This window comes from Pseudorca crassidens, chromosome 2, assembly GCF_039906515.1.
Source record: "Pseudorca crassidens isolate mPseCra1 chromosome 2, mPseCra1.hap1, whole genome shotgun sequence".
Taxonomy (NCBI): domain Eukaryota; kingdom Metazoa; phylum Chordata; class Mammalia; order Artiodactyla; family Delphinidae; genus Pseudorca; species Pseudorca crassidens.
Window position 1 is genome coordinate 171334383 of NC_090297.1, and position 19025 is coordinate 171353407.

General features: G+C 37.9%; 1 protein-coding gene across 1 annotated transcript in view; it reads left to right on the forward strand.

Moving 5' to 3' along the window:
* The window catches only part of USH2A (usherin), a 770355-nt gene that overhangs the window by 286062 nt on the left and 465268 nt on the right, over positions 1-19025 (forward strand). Inside the window, exons 22-26 of the mRNA XM_067729757.1 lie at positions 6129-6255; positions 13311-13412; positions 15008-15187; positions 16191-16321; positions 18446-18719. Of these exons, the coding sequence (XP_067585858.1) occupies positions 6129-6255; positions 13311-13412; positions 15008-15187; positions 16191-16321; positions 18446-18719 (814 nt within the window). The remainder of the gene's footprint in view (positions 1-6128; positions 6256-13310; positions 13413-15007; positions 15188-16190; positions 16322-18445; positions 18720-19025) is intronic.

Sequence of the window (19025 nt, forward strand, 5' to 3'; positions counted from 1 at the left end):
AACGAAATCTAAAATAGGAGAGAATATATGATTTAATAGACTTGATTATAAATTTATTGAAAGGGCTTATGAAGTTCTAGTCAAGATTAAGCAAAGCTTGTTCTTCTATAGGACCTCTGTGTGCCAGCCATTATTCTAAGTGTTCTCTCTATACATAAATACACACACACACACACACACACACACACACACACGTATTTAAACATCACAACAACTCTGTAAAGCAGGTACTCACTATCCCCACTTTACAGGTGAAAATCTGAATCATGGTTAAATTAATTTTCCCCAAGTTATGCAGCTAATCTGTGACCAAGGTTTTCAACATGAAAGAAAAATGCTTGTTGATGTCCAGAGATTCAGTTTAAATACCATCCGTGCACCATATTGGAAGGAAATATTTCAGCAAGGCTTCTAATCAGAAGGAAAAAATAAAGAATTTGAAATATAGAGGAGAAGTAGTGGTGAATAATAAACCTAAGGATATTAAGTTCAACCTAAGTATTTGATGACAAAATGACTAGAAATGTGTTTTATGTGCCAAAGAATCTTTGACCTAGAAGAGACACACAGCAAAGGGGAAAAAAAAACCCTGATAATTGTTTGGTGCTAAAATTACTAAGAGTTGAAGGAGGGGGGGAAAATGAGTGACTTAAAAGTTTCTAAAGGTATCAACTTAGTAGAGGGGGCATTAAGGGTATAGGTTATATTGGTTTCTTGTTTTCATAAAATAAATGGACAAAGATATTTGATTTTAAATGTTGTGACAACAGAAAGTAGTTACTAATAGAACGAAAATCGTTAATTGTTCCAAGAACAATTAACAAGATTAAAAAAAAGACTAAATGCTAAATTGTAAATATCAACAAAAACATAAAAGAAAGGAAACAATCCAGAAAAATAGAAGAATATCAATGAGAAAGAAAAAATCTGGTTCTGCTTCTTCTACCTCAGCCTGTTAATATCTAGGTATATTTGAGATCAAGCCAGATGGAGAAAAACTTTAATCATATAGCCATTTATTCATAGAGCTTTCAAAGTACGCAAAGTGGGTTCATGTTGATTGTCTCATTTCATTCTTGAAGTAGCCACCTGAAGTAGGTATTGTTTTTTTCCCCGCTTTAGATGAAGTGTCTTAACTAGGGTCACATAGTGATCTAGTGATAGAACTGGCACTGGATTTAGTTTATTTCATTCAATGAAACATTGTTAAAAATGTGTCATATTCCAGGCACTGTGCTGGGCAGTTATGAGTTGGAAACACGGAAATGAGAAATGAACAAAATGCCGCTCCTGCCGTCCTCTCTCTAGATACCCCCCCTTCCAAGATTGGAGTAGAGTCCTGCTGGACTTGAACAGGGCAGTGTGCCAGGGTGGCTTCACGCTGCCTCACGCTTACAATACAATCGGTCACACCCTCATAAATGTCCATCCTGGTGTCTATGAGTGTGATTCCAGATGACCGTTCACACCCAAGAGCTACGTCTGTAATCATACAGTGGCCACGGGTTTGTTCACAGGTTTTGAGTATTTAATAAATGTGCCCTGCCTGCCCCCCGCCCCCCCCCCCCACAATATCCTCTAAACATATGGGGCAAAGTCTTTGCAGAATTAATCCAAAAATGATTCCACCAGAACTGAAACATGACTGCCATCTCTTTGTTATTTCTCTTTCTAAAAGATGTGATAGCTTCAGATTCTGCAGAATAGGAAGGGGAAGAAGTTAAATAATGCTTAACTCCGTTCAGCCACATTATTGCCATTATGATCCTGAGACTGGCTGCCGGAAACCTCCCTCCATCTCATCTTTTTCATCGCCTTTTCAATGATCAGATAGACAGGCTGGTGTAGACCAGAGCAGAGTTCAAGGAAACATGCACAAGGGCATTGCCAACCACTTCCTCCCCCTCTTCCTTCAGACAGTGGCCTAGAGTGCTTCCCTCTGCCTGTCCCTGCCCTATATACCCAAATCGTAACCTGTATACAAAGTTGGTACCTGCTAGGCAAGCATTAATGAAATTGTTACAGCCAAAGTTGGAGGACCAGGGGAATGCAGAGGGTTTAATGATGACTTACAAGTGCATTTTTACCTGGAATAATAATGTCCCTCTAATAAAGCAAAAGTTACCTGCATTTTCAGGAAAGTGATAATTAATTTATACAAAAGAAAGTAAGGCGTTGGTTGAGCCGGACTGCCTTAAGATACATTTGAGAAAATGTGAGCAGATGTATCACCCTGAGTGCTTGTGATGCTGTCTATACATGAGTCCACGAGCTCAAGCTAGCCGGGACTGGTCCTTCCTCACCACGAAGGAATTTATCCAGGTTAACTGGACATATTGCTAACTTTTTAATGAAAGCCCAGCGTATTATCAGGCAAAGAGATTGTTGAAACTGAGGAATGGAGACTATTTGGAATATTCTTCCATTTTTTTCTCTTTTGGGGTAGGAATATGAATACAGCTTTTTTTTCTCTTTTTTTTATTGAAGTAGAGTTGATTTACAATGTTGTGTTAGTTTCTTCTGTACAGCAAAGTGACTCAGTTATACATATATATATTATTTTTCATATTCTTTTCCATTATGGTTTACCACAGGATATTGAACATAGTCCCCTGTGCTATACAGTAGGACCTTGTTTTTTATCCATCCTATATATAATAGTTTGCATCTGCTCATCCCAAACCCCCAATGCTTCCCTCCCCAATCCCTCACCCCTTTGGCAACCACAAGTCTGTACTCTGTGTCATAAATACAACTTCGTGAACAAAGTTAGAGCTACCCCAAGTTTAAAGAAGCTTAGGAGTTTGTTTTATACGTCCCCCATTGACATTTCAAAGTATTTATATTTTAAATAACTCAGGTACCACTTTAAGCCAGTTTTCTTTCCTTTTGTCTGTAAAGGATACAAGATTATCTAATGAACACCTTATTGTACTCATCAGACAAGTAGTTATTTGCTCTTTGTGTCTTTCTTATCTGAGTGTACAATCCAGTGAGGGCAGGTCTGTCTATTAGTCCCCAAATACATCCTTGAGGCTCAGTACAGTCCTTGGAACATAGTAGATATACTCATAAATAAGTAAAGGTCTGTTGACTGATTGGTTGACTGAGTGGCTTGATAGCTATTGGTAAAATAGTACTCATGGGCTTCCCTGGTGGCGCAGTGGTTGAGAGCCTGCCTGCCGATGCAGGGGACATGGGTTCGTGCCCCGGTCCGGGAGGATCCCACATGCCGCGGAGCAGCTGGGCCCATGAGCCATGGCCGCTGAGCCTGCACGTCCGGAGCCTGTGCTCCGCAATGGGAGAGGCCACAACAGTGAGAGGCCCGCATACTGCAAAAAAAAAAAAAAAAAAAAAAAAAGTACTCATAATTGCAGAAATTACCCATTTTCTAAGATAAAATTTCCAGTTCTTTAATGATAATTTAACAACTTTAGTTACTTGTTTTCATTTGTCAGATACTTTGACTTATACCGATGGTTATTTTCAAATTACTGTTCCTGAATCCATTCAAAATAATTAAATTTTGAGCTGTGGAAAGAGCATTTTGTAGGAATTTAAAGTTACTCTCTAACACGTAGTTTCAAAATAACTGAAGTCATTGTGTACTTTGTTCTTTTTAAAATATCTTAATAAACTTAAGTAACGAATTCTTTACGTAATAATATAATCCTACGTAGAGGCGTAAAAACTTATTTGGCATTCCTTCCAACTATCCGATTCATTCTATGAAAAAATATTTGGGGGAAAGGGGGAAGATTCTTCATAATATTTAAAACAGGACATATGTTTGCCTATCATAAACTGAACACTTAGAATTATTGTTAAGAGTCAGTAAAGTTACTCCATTTTTTAATTGCTGTATTTTTTGTTCTCTCTAACAATTAGCTAGAGTCTTCCTATTTTCATTAGATTAATTTCAATTTGGAAATACTTGATCAGATGATATTTTATTGACTAGTAATGACTCGTGGTTCTCAGTTAAATGTTTTATGTTCAGTGACATTAGCAGGAAATTCACATAACATTCTGACTTCACTGAGGGAAATGGTGAAAGTGAAATCTTTCAAAAAAAATTCCGAATAGCATCTATTTAACATGTCTGATATTTTCCAGATGGAAAAAATAAACTGCATCATATGACATCAGAATTGATCACAGAATTATTCTCTTAACATTGGTGAGGTAAAATAATCTTAAAATGATCATCAAAGAATAATACACTAAGTTCCTCTAAGTATGAAGAAAATTTGGCATACTGAGGCTGTGTGTTATGTACTTGAATGTGTCACCAGTCAATGTGATTTCGATGTAGAGAACTATTAATGCTTCAGACTATCGCCAAACATGATACGAAGAACCACTTACTCAGACACCTGATCTTTAGAATGCAGCATCGTCTGTAACAATTTTAACGCTAACTAAGTACACTTTGATGAGACAGCATTTAATAAAATGCTAATTAATTTCATCATTAGCAAGGGTATGCTAAGAAGTAAGCCAGTTTCTTATGTCACGCCCAATTAGCATCCCATGCTAGTAATCCCATTAGTATTGTTGAATTCACTAATGGAAAAACTAATGGGCATGCTACCAGGGCACATTAATTGGGCACGACACCAGTTCTGGTTTTAATTATTAAACTACGATAATGAAATGTGTGTTTGTAAAATATTAAAATGTTGAAATAGGGTTGAGGAAAATAAAAGAATATGTGGAGGAAAGAGATAGAAGGAAAATCAACCTACAAAGATTCGAGGACTTACCCAAATGGTCATCTTTCTAGCCGATTGAGTTGCCTGTAAAAGTTGGGATATTGTCCACGTGAGAAGCAACCCACTCCTACTCATGGGAAATTAAAAGCTCTTTTTTGGTAATATGAAATTCTGTATGTCACACATGTTGTCATGCTCTGTATGAGGCCTGAGAGGAGCCAATTAAATGCATAGAATGGACATGGTATACTGCTGAAGCTATTTTAGGGAAATATAAACAGAAATGTTTTACTGAAGATGGTGTGATTAACGTTGCAATTTTTGCAACATAAATCTTCACCATATTGCATCAGATAATTATCAGCTTTATCTTTTTTGAAAAACAGTATACCAAGATTATTAGAATTTGGTGAAACAGTCCAAGTAATTTAAAAATATATTTTGTAATTTTTTACCAAATCTTATTTTTAGCTTAAAAAATTTTTATTGATTGAAGTTAAGTATTGCTAGAGATCTACTTTATTAAGAAAGAAAGAAAAAATTGTTTTCATTTAGAAGGTTTAGAGTAATTTTCTGGTTGTTTTTTCTTTAACCACAGTAGTAGCAAATGATGATGGTGACAAAGTTGAAATATCTTTTACTTAGTCTTAAGTGTTCACTAACATTAAAAGAGTATCATTGCGCTAACCAGAATATACATATCTCTAAAGTGTCAAGATGAAATGTTTCTCTTCTACTTTTCTTTGTTTCCTTATCCTCACCTCCTTTTAGCTAGTATCTGTCCTTATTATCTGCCATTTCCTAGTCTTATCCACTTAGGAACTCATTTTTAACTATACTGTTACCTTAGACAAAAGTATAAATGCTAGAATTCAGACTACAAAGCATTGAGTAATAAGTTTAACCGCTATACTTATGTTCAAGGCATTAGTAACTGACTAATTTTTAATGTGAACCTTATTCCTTCTTGCTATACGTAGTGTAGTGAAGGTAAAAGAAAATAACTTGCCAGACATTTCCTTATCTTTAGAACAATATTATTTGAATAATATTTTATTAGTTTTAAATTCTTCTCTTTTTTATATTTCTGCCCCCAAATTTAAAATATTAGAAAAGAAAATTCATCACCTTTCTGATGAGTATAGTTACTCAAAATCCAAGGGTACTTGTAAGAGATTTTTATTCCAAAGAGAAGCTCTTTTCAGATTTGAGCACCGAGGTGACACAGAAGTACATCAGAGAAAAGCCAGAAGGATGTATCAACTTTAATTTTGAGTTCTGTTTGAAACGTGTACATGCTTGCATCTGGATCATGTTGAAATTTGCTAATTGGTTTTTTACAAATATATATGTATGTGTATGTAACATGTATACTCACTCATTGATTCTTTTTCCCTCATTCATTCCCTTAAGGGGTCTGCAGTAGAAGTTACCACAACTAATGATGATGGTAAACAGTATAGTGATGGCAAATGGCATGAGATAATCGCGATTAGGCATCAGGATTTCGGCCAAATCACACTTGATGGGCAATATACAGGTAAGATCTTCTTTGACATATATGAAGGGCTCTATTGATGTGCTGATGTTACCGTACTCTTCTGTTGTTTATATTTGTTCATTTCTTCTTTCACCTTTATCTCCACTCAACTTCAGCTAAATTGCTGTTGAGTTTGCCTTTGGGGTGCTCCTAAAATGATGAAGTCTTGGCAGCTATCTTCTCATCTACACAGGGTTTCAGTAAAGCAAAAATAAGAGTAAAGTCATCGATAGCAATTTTGTATCTTTTTCAGGTCTTTACAATTTGCAAGGGCTTTTACTTTCCTTTTACTTATGTTTTACTTATGTTCTCTCCTTATGTTCCTCTATTATGACCTCGGTTATTATACTCATTTTAGAGATGAGGAAACTAAGCCTCCAAAAGGTAAACAACTTCTTCCAGTTAAGACAGTTGGTAGGCAGCGTTCTGGGACATGTATTTTTTCTTTGCAATTCTAAGTTTTTTTCTTTCTATCCTTCCCTATCTACCATCCCCATGTAATTGTAAAAGTTACAGTACGATGATGCAGGCTTTTATTAATTCATTCAGAAAAATATGAAATTTTAATGAGCACCTACTACTGCTCTAGGAACTCTGGAAACAAGGAGGAAAATTTACACTTTAGGTGGGAGAGGGGCAGGAAACCGAATAAATAAATATTGAACAAATATCAGGTAGTGGTACATTCTGAGAATGTATAAAACAGGATAAGAGGAAAAGGGGTGTGTGTGTGTATTGGGGAAGGGATGTTTTGATTTTATAAAGGACTGTTAGAGAAGGTCTTTCCGATAAGGTGACATATGAGCATAGACCTAAAGGGGATAAAAGGGCAAACCAGGCAAATGTCTAGGAGAATGTTTCAAGTCAAGTGAACAGTAGGTCCCAGGGCCCTGAGGTGGGAGCATATGATATGTGCCATGTCAAGGACCAACAAGGAAGCCAATGTGGGAAAGAGAGGTTACAATGTGAAATCAGAGAGGCCGCTGGGGCTGTATTACATAGGGCTTTGTGAGCTTTTACTTGAAAAGAGGGAAGCCATTGGAGAATTTTGAGAGAGGGGTAACATGACATGACTTCTTTCTTTAAAAGGAACACTCTGGCTGCTCTTTTGGAGATAAGTTTTAAGGAGAACAAGGATGGAAGTGTTGACCTAAAACAAATAGATTGCCATATGCTTTTCCAGCAAAGATGGGTTTATTCGGGATCAGTAGAAAGCTGCAATTCGGGGTCTGCAACCATGGTGAGCCACTTGGAAGTCCCCGCACAGCAACGGAAGGAGAACGCTTTTATGGAGGGCAAAAGGAAGTTGGGAGGGCTGTAGCACTCATTGGCTGAGTGCTTGCCAGGAAAGAGGAGGTGTCTGTCTTCTTCCTGTTGGGCTCTGCTGTCACCACAGGGCATGAGACCTCCTTCTGGTCTCCCAAATCTATTTATTTGAGGTTTCTGTTTATTAATTTTTTATATGTCCCCCTTTTGATCATGAACTTTCTCTCAGAGCATCACTGATCGAGTCAGCTTTTCTAATTTCAATGGCTTTTTGTTCCTCAGTGCCAGGAAGGACCTTTCCTGTGTGTGGGGTCTCATATCAGAAGGGAATGCACAGATTGGAAACCTACTGAGGTCATATTCGAGTAACAAGGGAAGGTAGAATGGAGAACTCTCAGACACTTTCTGTCTCAATTCCATATGTTATCAAGATCATAGACATTGGAGATCATCTGAAGCATTATGTCATTGTCAAAGATTTGGCAATACACTTCCTAAAGACCTGGTCCAGATATCTTCAGAAAGCTGCCTCATCAGGTGTTGTCTGCTTCAGTTCTGGGAAATATTTACTTTCAGCTCACCAGACTTTCTGAGGTCCCTTCAGAATTTGGTGCTTTCTTTAGGCATGTCACATGAGTCCAAGAATCTATTCCTTGGACTTTGGCGGCAGAAGGGTTGGTTAGCAATACCTGATAGGGGTCTCTCCAATAAGGTTGAAGAAAGTTCCTCTGGAGGTGTCTTTTCCAGTAAATAAAGCCTTCAGGTTGCAAGGTGTGATGCTTAAGGTCTTCGTCTCCTGAGAGTGCACTGTAAAAAGATTGCTCTACCAAAACATGGTTATTTTTAATAGGAGCAATTTGGCCCTTGTGTTATTGGAGTATATCTCCTCTTTTCAGTTGTAGGTCAAAAAAAAAGCAGTAACCAAGTGTGTTGGGTGTCCTGTGACTGTTTCAATGGGTGAGAATTTTTGAGTTACAAAAAGTGTGGATCTGAGATTTAGAGGGACCAATAGCAATGCTTTGGGCCAAGGTATTTGTATGACCTCTACAAATTTTGCCAGTTGGGTCTAATAATGCCATTACTGTGATCGACTAAATCAGAGGATTGATGCCACAGACTTGTTGAAGTACCTGGCCAGTAAAACAGGTTCCTCACTCACTATGAAGTCCATCTGTATCAAAGTGTAGCCCTTGTTCTGATACCAGATGCCCTAAATATCAAACCTGGGTTTGGGCAAGCTACAATTTTTTCCTTGGCAATCTTATGTCCCTTTAAGGCTAAAAGCTTTAGAAAGTGGATGCTGTCTTCCTGTGAGTAGGCTTTAGAAGATCAAAGAAGCAAACCATTCACATATGCAACAAAGTAGACCTGTAGGAAACTTTATATCATCCAGGTCAACCTTCAGGATTTACAAGAAATAAGAAGGACTCTCAGTAAAACCCTGAGCATTACTGTCCAGGTGAATTGTTTTTCTTCCCAAGTAAAGGTATAAAGGTGTTGGCTATCTTCATCAAGTGGAATACTAAGGAATGCACTGCATAAATCAATTACAGTAAAGAATTTGCTTCCAGTGGGAATGGATGTTAGAACGTCTGAGGATTAGGAACAACAGGGCGTCTAGGGATAACAATGTTGCTTATTGCTCAGAGGTCCTGGACAGACCTCTACCCTCAGCCCTTAGGTTTTCTCACAGGTAAAATAGCATCCTCACAGGAATTAGTACAGGCATAATGAGGTTTCGAGCCTTATAATCTTCTATTACAGGCTTTATGCCTTGAAGGGTTTCTTTACTTATAGGGTATTGATTAATTCTGGGAAGAGGTTTTGAGGGATCTATTTGAATCTTGATGGGAAGGGGTGCTCTTTGAAGTTTGCCAATATCAGTTGGAGATTTTGCCCATAAAGATGGTGGTGGCTGATTCAATAGGGACACATGATCAGTGTTTCCAAAATCCGCTCTAGAACTGTCGGAGACAGAACAAATAAAAGATGTCAGAGGGGTCATTTAATTTACCTGGTTGGTGATTTTGATGGCTACTGTCAAATTCTAGATTATCTCCTCCTTTTGGAAGAAAGAATTTCCAGCATGAGACTTCTCCAAGAAGTCTCAGCCCAATAAATGGGTAGGGGCAGAGGAACTAAGGAGAAAAATACATGTGTGTCTCTCAAAGGGCCTAAAGGAAAGGGAATAGGTTCAGAGACAAGAGCCTCTTGAGATTCGTTAGAGATTGCCACTATTTGAACTGTGTTGGTACTCAGAGGCAGAGGCTGCTTTTTAGTAATGGGTTGGAGCACTGAGTGTGTGACCATTAGGACTGGAAGAGATTCAACCCCAATCTTGAGAAACATTTCTTTAAGCTGATTAAGACGGAGAATTGGGAAGAGCCCCTATAGTTCCTCAGAGCCTGTCATTGAGTAGTTGGCGGATATTGGAAAGGTTAGTCAGAGGGCTGAAGACACTGAAAGCACTTAAATTTGTAACAGTCTCTTTTCCAATATCCTGGCTATTTTCAATAATACCAGAAACTAGGAGGATTTTAGTTTCATTTAGGAGCCTTCATTTGCGTAGTTTAAGTTTAAGAATTTAGATAGTCTTCCTTTTAGGTGATTCAGCTATAGTGTGAGAGAGCAGTTTTGACAGATTAATCAAAACTAGATGGGACATAGTTTTCCATTCCATCCTGGTCCTTTTCATTAGAAAGGAAAGATCCCAGTTTGGCCCATTAATAAACATGGAATTAAAAGCTACCCAGGTGGAATCAACATCTGGAAGAAGACCAAAACTTTGCATAAAAATAATCTGAATTCAATTGTAATCATAATGAACAGGTTCATCAGAGTTTGGTGTGCAAGCCTGAATTTTGTTCCAGTTGACAGTCTTTGGAAAAACCCTAGGAATTGCTCAATGAAGTCACCTAGTGATTGCTCAAGCCTGATCATATAGTAAGTTAGAGGGCTGATCTCCTGGTTGTTATCCTAGAGACCTTTCAGGATTTTCCCAATTAGCAGTTCTGATCCAATGCTGGGTCTGACCATCACCAACAAACCTATGAATTAGCTAAGGTACGTCAGAGAAACCAAGTTGATAAGTTTGAATGACTACATTAAATTCCTCAGCAAATCTGTGACAATCTTCAGTTACTTTGGGTATATTTTTGACTGTGGCTTGCAGTTCAGCTTTAGTCCAGGGAATATAAGAAATTAAGTGTTTAGCTTCTGGAACCTTAGAAGGCTTAATTTTAAAGGGACAGGTTCTGATAAGTTCAGAGGAAAAGGGAGTGGGGAAAGTTTCAGAGAAAGGGGAAGTTTGGTGAGAGAATTATTGTGGGGGGGGGGGACTGAGGGTCTGAGGAGGCATAGGCAGTAGAGAAGGAAAGGAGAAAGATGGTTCCAGATGAGTCTGGCCATGAGGAGCTGAGGAAGAGAGACAAGATGGTACCAGAGGTCGAGCCTGAGACAGAGAAGCCAAGGAAGGAAAACCTGAGGTGTGGAGAGCCACTTTGTCTTTCTTTATCCACATGTTTGCCTCAGTTAATCTTAAAATCTCATTTTGCTGACAGACAATTTTAAGCTCCTAATTACATTTAGAAACCTCAACATGCCAATCAAAATAGGCATACTATTCAGTTCTGGGAATTTCTGAGCTATTGTAGTCCAATTAACTTTGAGGATTCCAGAAATTCCCCATAATGGCCATTGATATTCTAAATTGCCTTAGGTCAATTTGGTCCATTTAGTTGGAAATGCACATGAGGAAAGACCAAACTTTTTAAACATAAAATTGTCCAGAGTCCCTGTCGGCGGGGGGCTTGCTCAAAATATGTAGATAACTGGTATCTCATTACTCAGAAGTTTGTCTCCAGAGTGAAAGATTAATTTTTAAACAGCTCACAGTTCAAATCAAACTGCTCGCAACTCAAACAGCATGCAAATTAATACCAGCCAATTCTAGGGAAACAGTTTGGTCCTGTAGAAACCAGGCCCAAGGCTTTTCAGTCATTTCCAAAGAACAGCCCTAATTCCAAAGGAATGGGCTGAAGCCTGAAAAACCAGCAGAGTTTCAGTGAAGCAGCCTCGTTCCTGAAGGAACGGGCTGATGACTTCTCAGCCAGTCTTGGTTGAAACAGTCTGATCTCAAAATTAGACTGAAGTTCCAAATGAGTACTCAGGTACAGAACAAGGCCTTAACCAGAAAAAACCTTTAAGCAGAACTTGCATAAAGGCTGGAGAGCTTCAAATGCAAAGAGGGTGTGAGCTCAGATCCAGGAGAAAGATTTACCTTCAAACTCCAGAGTTGGTAAGAGCAGTGAGCACAGTGGGTAAGCAGTGAGCACAGTGGGCTTCTTTGTGGGTACCACACCTGTTTGTTCACCAGAACTGGAGCCTTCAGGGGTTTTCTCTGGTCCCCATAGGGTCCACCAAAATGTTGACCTAAAACAAATGGACTGTCAGATATTTCTTCAGCAAAGATGGGTTTATTGGGGATCAGCAGAGGATCACAATTCAGGGTCTACAACCATGGCAATCCAAGTGCAAGTCCCGCATGGCAAGGGAGGGAGAAAACTTTTAAAGAGGGTGAACAGGAAGCTGGGGGGACTATAGTAAACAAAGTGTTCATGATTTTTCATTGGCTGAGTCCTTGCCAGGAAAGAAAAGTCTTTCTTCTTCCTGTTGGGTTTGCCTTCATTACAAGGTGTGAGAACTCTACCTTCTGGTCTCCCGACTCTATTTAATTGAGGTTTCTGCTTATTAATTTGTTACAGAAGCATGGAGACCCAGCAAATAGGCTTCTGCAATAATTCTAAAATAATCCAGACAAGAAATGATCGTTGCTTGAACCAGGGAAGGAATTGTGGATATGATGAGAAATCTGGATGTATTGTAAATGTTAAGGAATTTGATTGAGGTAGAGCAGGGGTTGGCAGACTACCACCTGTGGGCCAAATCCAGCCCATGCCTGTTTTCATAAAGCTTTATTGGCGACAACTGCACCCATTGGTTAGGTATTGTCTATGGCTGCTTGAGGCTGTGTGGTCTACAAAGAGGAAAGTACATACTACCTTGCTCTTTACAGAAGACTTTTGCTAACCCCTAATGTAGAGCATGACTGCAATGTTTGGGGCCTTTAGACTGTAACTACCATAACTAAGGTGGGCAAGTTAGTGGGAGAAGCAGATTCAAAGAGAGATGTTCAGATTTCGGTTTGAACATGTTAAGTCTTAGGTACCTATGAGGCATCCAAGTGGAAATATCAAGCAGATTCCTGGATCTGAGTTCAGGGAAGAGTTCCAGACTAGAGATAAAAAAATTGGGAGTTGTCAGCTTAAGATGGTATTTAAAGCCAAGATCCCAGATATAAGTAGGGCTAATTAGAGTTGTTTGGGCTCTGAAAAAAAAAAAAATCCCCCTTCTCCCAAAAAATGATGGAGTAAAATAAACATTTTAACGGATTTGCATTGTTATACAACACAGTCAAGGACCCAGGCCCCTTCTGATCTTTGGCACTGGAAATTAGCACAGGTACCCAGTTCTCTCATCATCCTTCTAGAGGGGATAAGGGTATCTGTGTAGGTGGCGAAAGAGATCTGAGAACGGAGGAAGCCTGGGTCATTCCAGCATCAAGATGTTGGGGTGATGAGGAAGAACCAGTGAAGAAAAGTAACCGATATGTAGAGAACCAAGAAAGAGTGGTGTCCAGAAGCCCAGGGAAGGGTTTAGTCATTTGTTAAATTTGTAGAAATAGATTATCCTGCTGAAGTTGGAATTCTCATCTCCTTTTCCATCCATAGGCTCCTCGGCCACCCTGAATGGTAGTACTGTTATTGGAGAGAACACAGGAGTGTTTGTGGGAGGGCTGCCGCAGGGTTATACCATCCTCAGGAAGGATTCTGGTGAGTTTGGGAAAGGTATAGAATTTATATGTTGTCACCACATTTTAGAATCAAGTTGCATTATTTTAAAGTATGGGTAATAGTATTACTTTCTATCTCATACTGTATTTCCTACATCAGTATGTCAAAAATTTCCTTTGGGTCTCTTCTTTTCTAAAGGAACCATGTACTACTTGCATTTCAATTCTTAGTACCCAGTTCTTGATATGTAAAAGGAGTTCATTAAACTTTTGCTGAAATGAATTATACTCATTTCAGTCAAAGCTATGTTATTTAGGGATCAAAACATTTCAGTGAATTTTTTGAGAAGAATACATTTAAATCCTCAAGACCGGTTATAGTTACCTCCTTAGAAATACCTGTAGAGTGAGAGGGCTTTCATTTGGGTACTGTAGACTGGTGGAGCAGTCTCTTGAAAACATTCACACACACACACACACACACACACAGATCGAAAGAAAGAGAGAAGAGAGTCTTTGTCATAGCTCTTTGCCCACCAAGCACAATTCTCGTCTCTGGTATATCCAGGCATGAGGAGGAGAGCATACCCCAATACCAAGTATCCCTCCTGTAGATGACATCTGTCCATTATAAATAAATAATTTGACATTGCGCATATAAATTGACCTTGTAAAACTTTGATTGCTGGTGAATACCCTCCCTAAGATCAGGTCATGAACTCAAAAGCTGAGAGCTAAGCTTTCCACTGACCTGTAAGGACACTGCCATATGAAATGCAACCTCAGCTTCAGGCGCCTTCTCGCCCTCTCTGCTTTTTTTTTTTTTTTTTTTTTGCTCTCTAATTCTCTCATTTGCTCACTTTCTCTCTTTCCCAACCTCTTATGACCACCCTACTTACTGTGTTCTTAAACCCCACACTTACCTGGTCTGGGGAGTTCAAAAATTAAGCTTAACATTACATTAATTCCTAAAAATGAAATGAAATTATTGCTTTACTTGTGTAACAGACTAGGTCAAAATGGCGAGGGAACTAAACTATAAACTGTAGATTTAATAGATAGACTTCCTTTAAATCTTACTTTTAAAATGTGTTATTGCACATTTATTTTTAAGACCAGTGGCAGATGAGATCTCCTTGTTAGTTCAAGAGGCAATAGTCTTGCTATTACTATAAAACCAGGGTTTTTGTGCAAACATCTGTTTCTGCAGATAAGATGAGTCTGAACCAGAGCGAAACATTACAGTTGTTACCACCTACCCTAGCTGATGGTGTGGTGTTTACATGAGTTATTAAGAAGTTTGGGGACTTCCCTGGCAGTCCAGTGGTTAAGACTTCGCCTTCCAATGCAGGGGGTGCGGGTTCAATCCCTGGTCGGGGAGCTAAGATCCCACACGCCTCGTAGCCAAAAAAAACAAAGCATAAAACAGAAGCAGTATTGTAACACACTCAATAAAGACTTTAAAATTGGTCCACATCAAAAAAAAATCTTAAAAGAAGAAATTTTTTTAAAATTTGTAGTAAGTAGGTAGTGAGAGCTATTGCCTATTTCTTTGATTTTAATAGCACATCAAATTCATTGCTTGAAAAGAATTTCTCAGAAAACATATTTCTTGATATCTCTCAACCCCTGCAGACATAATCCGAAAGGGTTTTGTGGGCTGTCTCAAGGATGTATATTTTATGAAGAATTATAATCCCTCTGCTGCTTGGGGGCGTCTGGTTTGGCAGAGTTCTGAAGAGCAAATCAACGTGTATAACAACTGGGAGGGATGCCCCACTTCATTACAAGAGGGAGCTCAGTTCCTAGGGGCAGGTAAGGTTCTAAAATACACACTGGTCATTGCTTAGCTTGTATGTTCTATCTTTGGTGTAATTTAATCTCTCCTGATACAATTATTTTGACCTCATATGAACCTGCTATCTCAGAAATACCTAGTTACGCCCTGATGCCCATACATATATTCTCAACGTCTGAATATATAATATAAATAGTAAGACTCATAAATACATATTCATGTGTAAGATCTCTGGCGGTTTGGGGTTTACCTATGGTAGTGCCACTAATGTCCATTTGTAAGTCCACTTTTTTATTTAGAATATAGTTTTACTCAGATGTGTCAAAGGAGTTTTGTCAGGCTAATCCACACAATATCTGTTTTATCCCGTGGTATAGACTGACAGTGTTCCTAAGAGTAAAATTTCAGCTGCGTGATGGGGTAAGTAGGGCCTTAAGGGAGAGCTAGAGAATATGACCACCATCACTGCCATTGCTCCAAAGGCTGTGGCAAAGGTGAGACATAGTGTGCCCGGCATACGTGCCACCTACAGTCTCTGTCTAGCAGCCACCCAGGGTAAGGAGTGGAAGGGAATATGGTGACTTGGCCACCGTGGCTTATTTTTGGAATAAAGGCCCACTATTGCCTGCTACATTTATAACGAAGTTGGTTAGATATTAGGTTCGTTAAACTACCTTCAGAACAGAAAGCTAAATAATATTATACTCTGTGCACTTTTTCGTTGCTTTTTCTCATCACTGTCATTATCCGGAGTTGCAACTACTTATTGTTAATAGATAAGCTAGTAATAGTCTTAATTGTATCCATGACTTAGTAACTCGCTTCCTCTTAAAAGGTATGTCAAGTTCATTCTGCTACTTCTGTACATTACAAGGTGAATTTCTTAACATTGATCTGCATCTTCTTTTGTGAGAGATTTATTCAACGACAGAATATGTCCTAAGGTTGTCTTATGACACCCTTACGATGCAAACAGTATTGCTTGCAAATGCTAATTTGTACATGTTTTTTTCTCTAAAGGGTTCCTGGAACTTTATCCATATTTGTTTCATGGTGGAATGGACTTTGAAATTTCCTTTAAGTTCAGAACTGACCAATTGAATGGATTGCTTCTTTTCGTTTACAACAAAGATGGACCTGATTTTCTTGCTGTATGTTAATTAATTTACTTAAAAATGTTAGATCCAACTTTAAAATCAATAAACCATGTGTTTACATTACACTTAATTACGGTTTCTTTCCAAATTCACTTTTGCTTTTATTTTTACCCCCATGTCATTTTTCACTTTTGGAATCCTGTGAAACATTTTGTATTTTAGGACCATGATGATTTTTTTAAATGACCATTATACTTTGAAAGTTATAATTTTAACAAAACAGGCTAATTATTAGGAATTGAGGAAATGCAATTTACCTTCCCAATATACGAAAAATGTTCCTTCATTATCTTTTATATAATAGTGAAATATATTTAATATTTCACACACACATATAAAATAAAATATAATAGTACAATGAACACTCATGAACCTACCACCCAACCCAAGAACTAAAATATTATCAAATTTTTGCATCTACCTCTAGGCCATCTCTTAGCCCATTTCCCTGTCTCCCTCTAGAGGTAATATGTAATCATAATTTTGTGTTTATTATCTCCTTGCATTTTTATAGTTTGAACATCATGAGTGAATGCCTAAAAATCTTTGTTTTAGAAATTTGTAAAAGTTTCTATCTTTAGACAATTGCTTTAGCCCTTGACATTGTTTCTGAGTTATTCATGTTCTCCGTGTATTTTTCATGGCTGGGTAATAATATCTCTCTTCTCTTTTCAATGAAGTAGTGGTCGTTCCCATGTTTTTGCCATGGTGAATAAGGCTACTCTGAACATTTTTATAGGATGTACTTCTTATGACCAGCAGGGTGAACTTTTAGTGTAAGATATTAGTAGAAAGAATATGGGCTTTTGGCGTCAGACAGACAAGAGAAAAATGATTATTTTTCCATATCACTCAAAATCCTCCAAAATTTTGCTTCTGCCATACCTGGCAGAACCCTTTCTTTCTCTTTCCCCCATATGTATCCTTTTATCTAATTTTGTATCTTTTTCTAAACCTAATGTGCTCGTACATGTCCCCATGCCATTGAACACGTTAATCTTCCTGCTGGAAATTCTCCATGAATCTTACATACTTCCAAAAACCTTACTTCAAGCCTTTGCCAATTCCCAGGGAACAAAATGTGTTTCTTCTCTCCGATCTCTTTGCGCCCCATCCCCATCTTGTTTATAATATTACCGCACATGTTTGCCTCTGCTATTAAGACAGTGCAGTTCTTGGGGGCAATTTCTCTTGTAGTAGCAGGTTTTCAGAACATAGTAGGGGAATCAATATTTATTGAATGAAAGGATAAAAAAATGAATGACTGTTTACCCGATGTACTTCACAAAGATGATTTTTACATAGAAAAGCAATAATTTTTTATATATTATTTAATTTGTTTCATTGACATGATCTCAAATTTTTAAGTACCTTATGGTCACTAATTTGACTTCTAACAAAATAAAAGCATAGTAGGTAAAATAGTTATTGAGTAAAATTTTGAAGAAAAACATGGAGGCATTTCCTTTGCCATGAAAATGTGAGTAAAATATGTTCGTATTAGAAAATGGCACTTTAACCTGAAAGAATAGACATAGAAGCAATTAGGTTAGTTAGATTTAGAATAGTAACACTGAAATATTGAATCAAAATACATTTTACAAATTTGAAATTGAGTTCACCAGCCAGTTAAAATAAGCTTAATCAGGCTTGACATTTCATTTTCTTATTGTCTTGTCATATTTTTCCCTGAAACTAAATTGATATATGAAGTAGTATTTTCTCATTTTCTAAAGATTCAAATAAAAATAGAGTCATAGTTTAAACTGTTCTCTTCAGTCATTCAGTCACTTATGCTAGGGTTTAATCTGTTACCTATACTGCATCAAAAAGAAAAAAAAAATGGTTTTGCCTATGTAGTATTGCATTACATCGTATCATCATTACTGGGTATAAATTTGTTTGACTCATTACAACATCCGTCATGTCAATTATAAGCTTGCAGAGTACTTCATTATGTGTTACTCCAGTTCTGCTTAGAATAAAGTGGGACATTTTTATAGAGTTCTTTCAGGGAAATTTCTTGCTTCTCTTCAAGAAGTTGACCTTCTGTTCTCTTCCAAACTGCCATTCTGCAGTCCTTTTATATACCTATTTTCTTTTTAATATGAAATACAGATGGAACTGAAGAGTGGAATATTGAGCTTCCGGTTAAATACTAGTCTTACCTTTACACAAGTGGATCTCTGGCTGGGGCTGTCCTATTGTGACGGAAGGTGGAATAAAGTGATCATTAAAAAAAAAGGTTCCGTCCTATCAACAAGCATGAATGAACTGATGGAGCGCGTGTCAGAGTCCAGAGCTCAGCCACTGATGGTGAATTCCCCCGTCTATGTGGGAGGAACCCCACAGGAGCTGCACGAGTCTTATAAACACCTGAAGCTGGAACAAGGTAAACTCCATCGGGAGGAATTCCCAAGTTAGTACAGCCCTGGTCCTACCGGGTCTTGGTGGTTCTGTGTTTCAAGACAAAGCAGTCGAATCAGGCTGAAAGCAATACCTACTCACCCCTTTTCTGGAAGCATTTTAAGCTCTAAAAATAAAAAATAATAAAACACTTCTTCAAATAGTTTTGTATGTTGCCCTTAAGGGTGTGCTCTCATCTGTGTTTACAATCAATATATTTATTCTAACATATCTTCATCAAATATAATTGTAATTTATATATATGTATGTATGTGTGTACACATGTGTATAT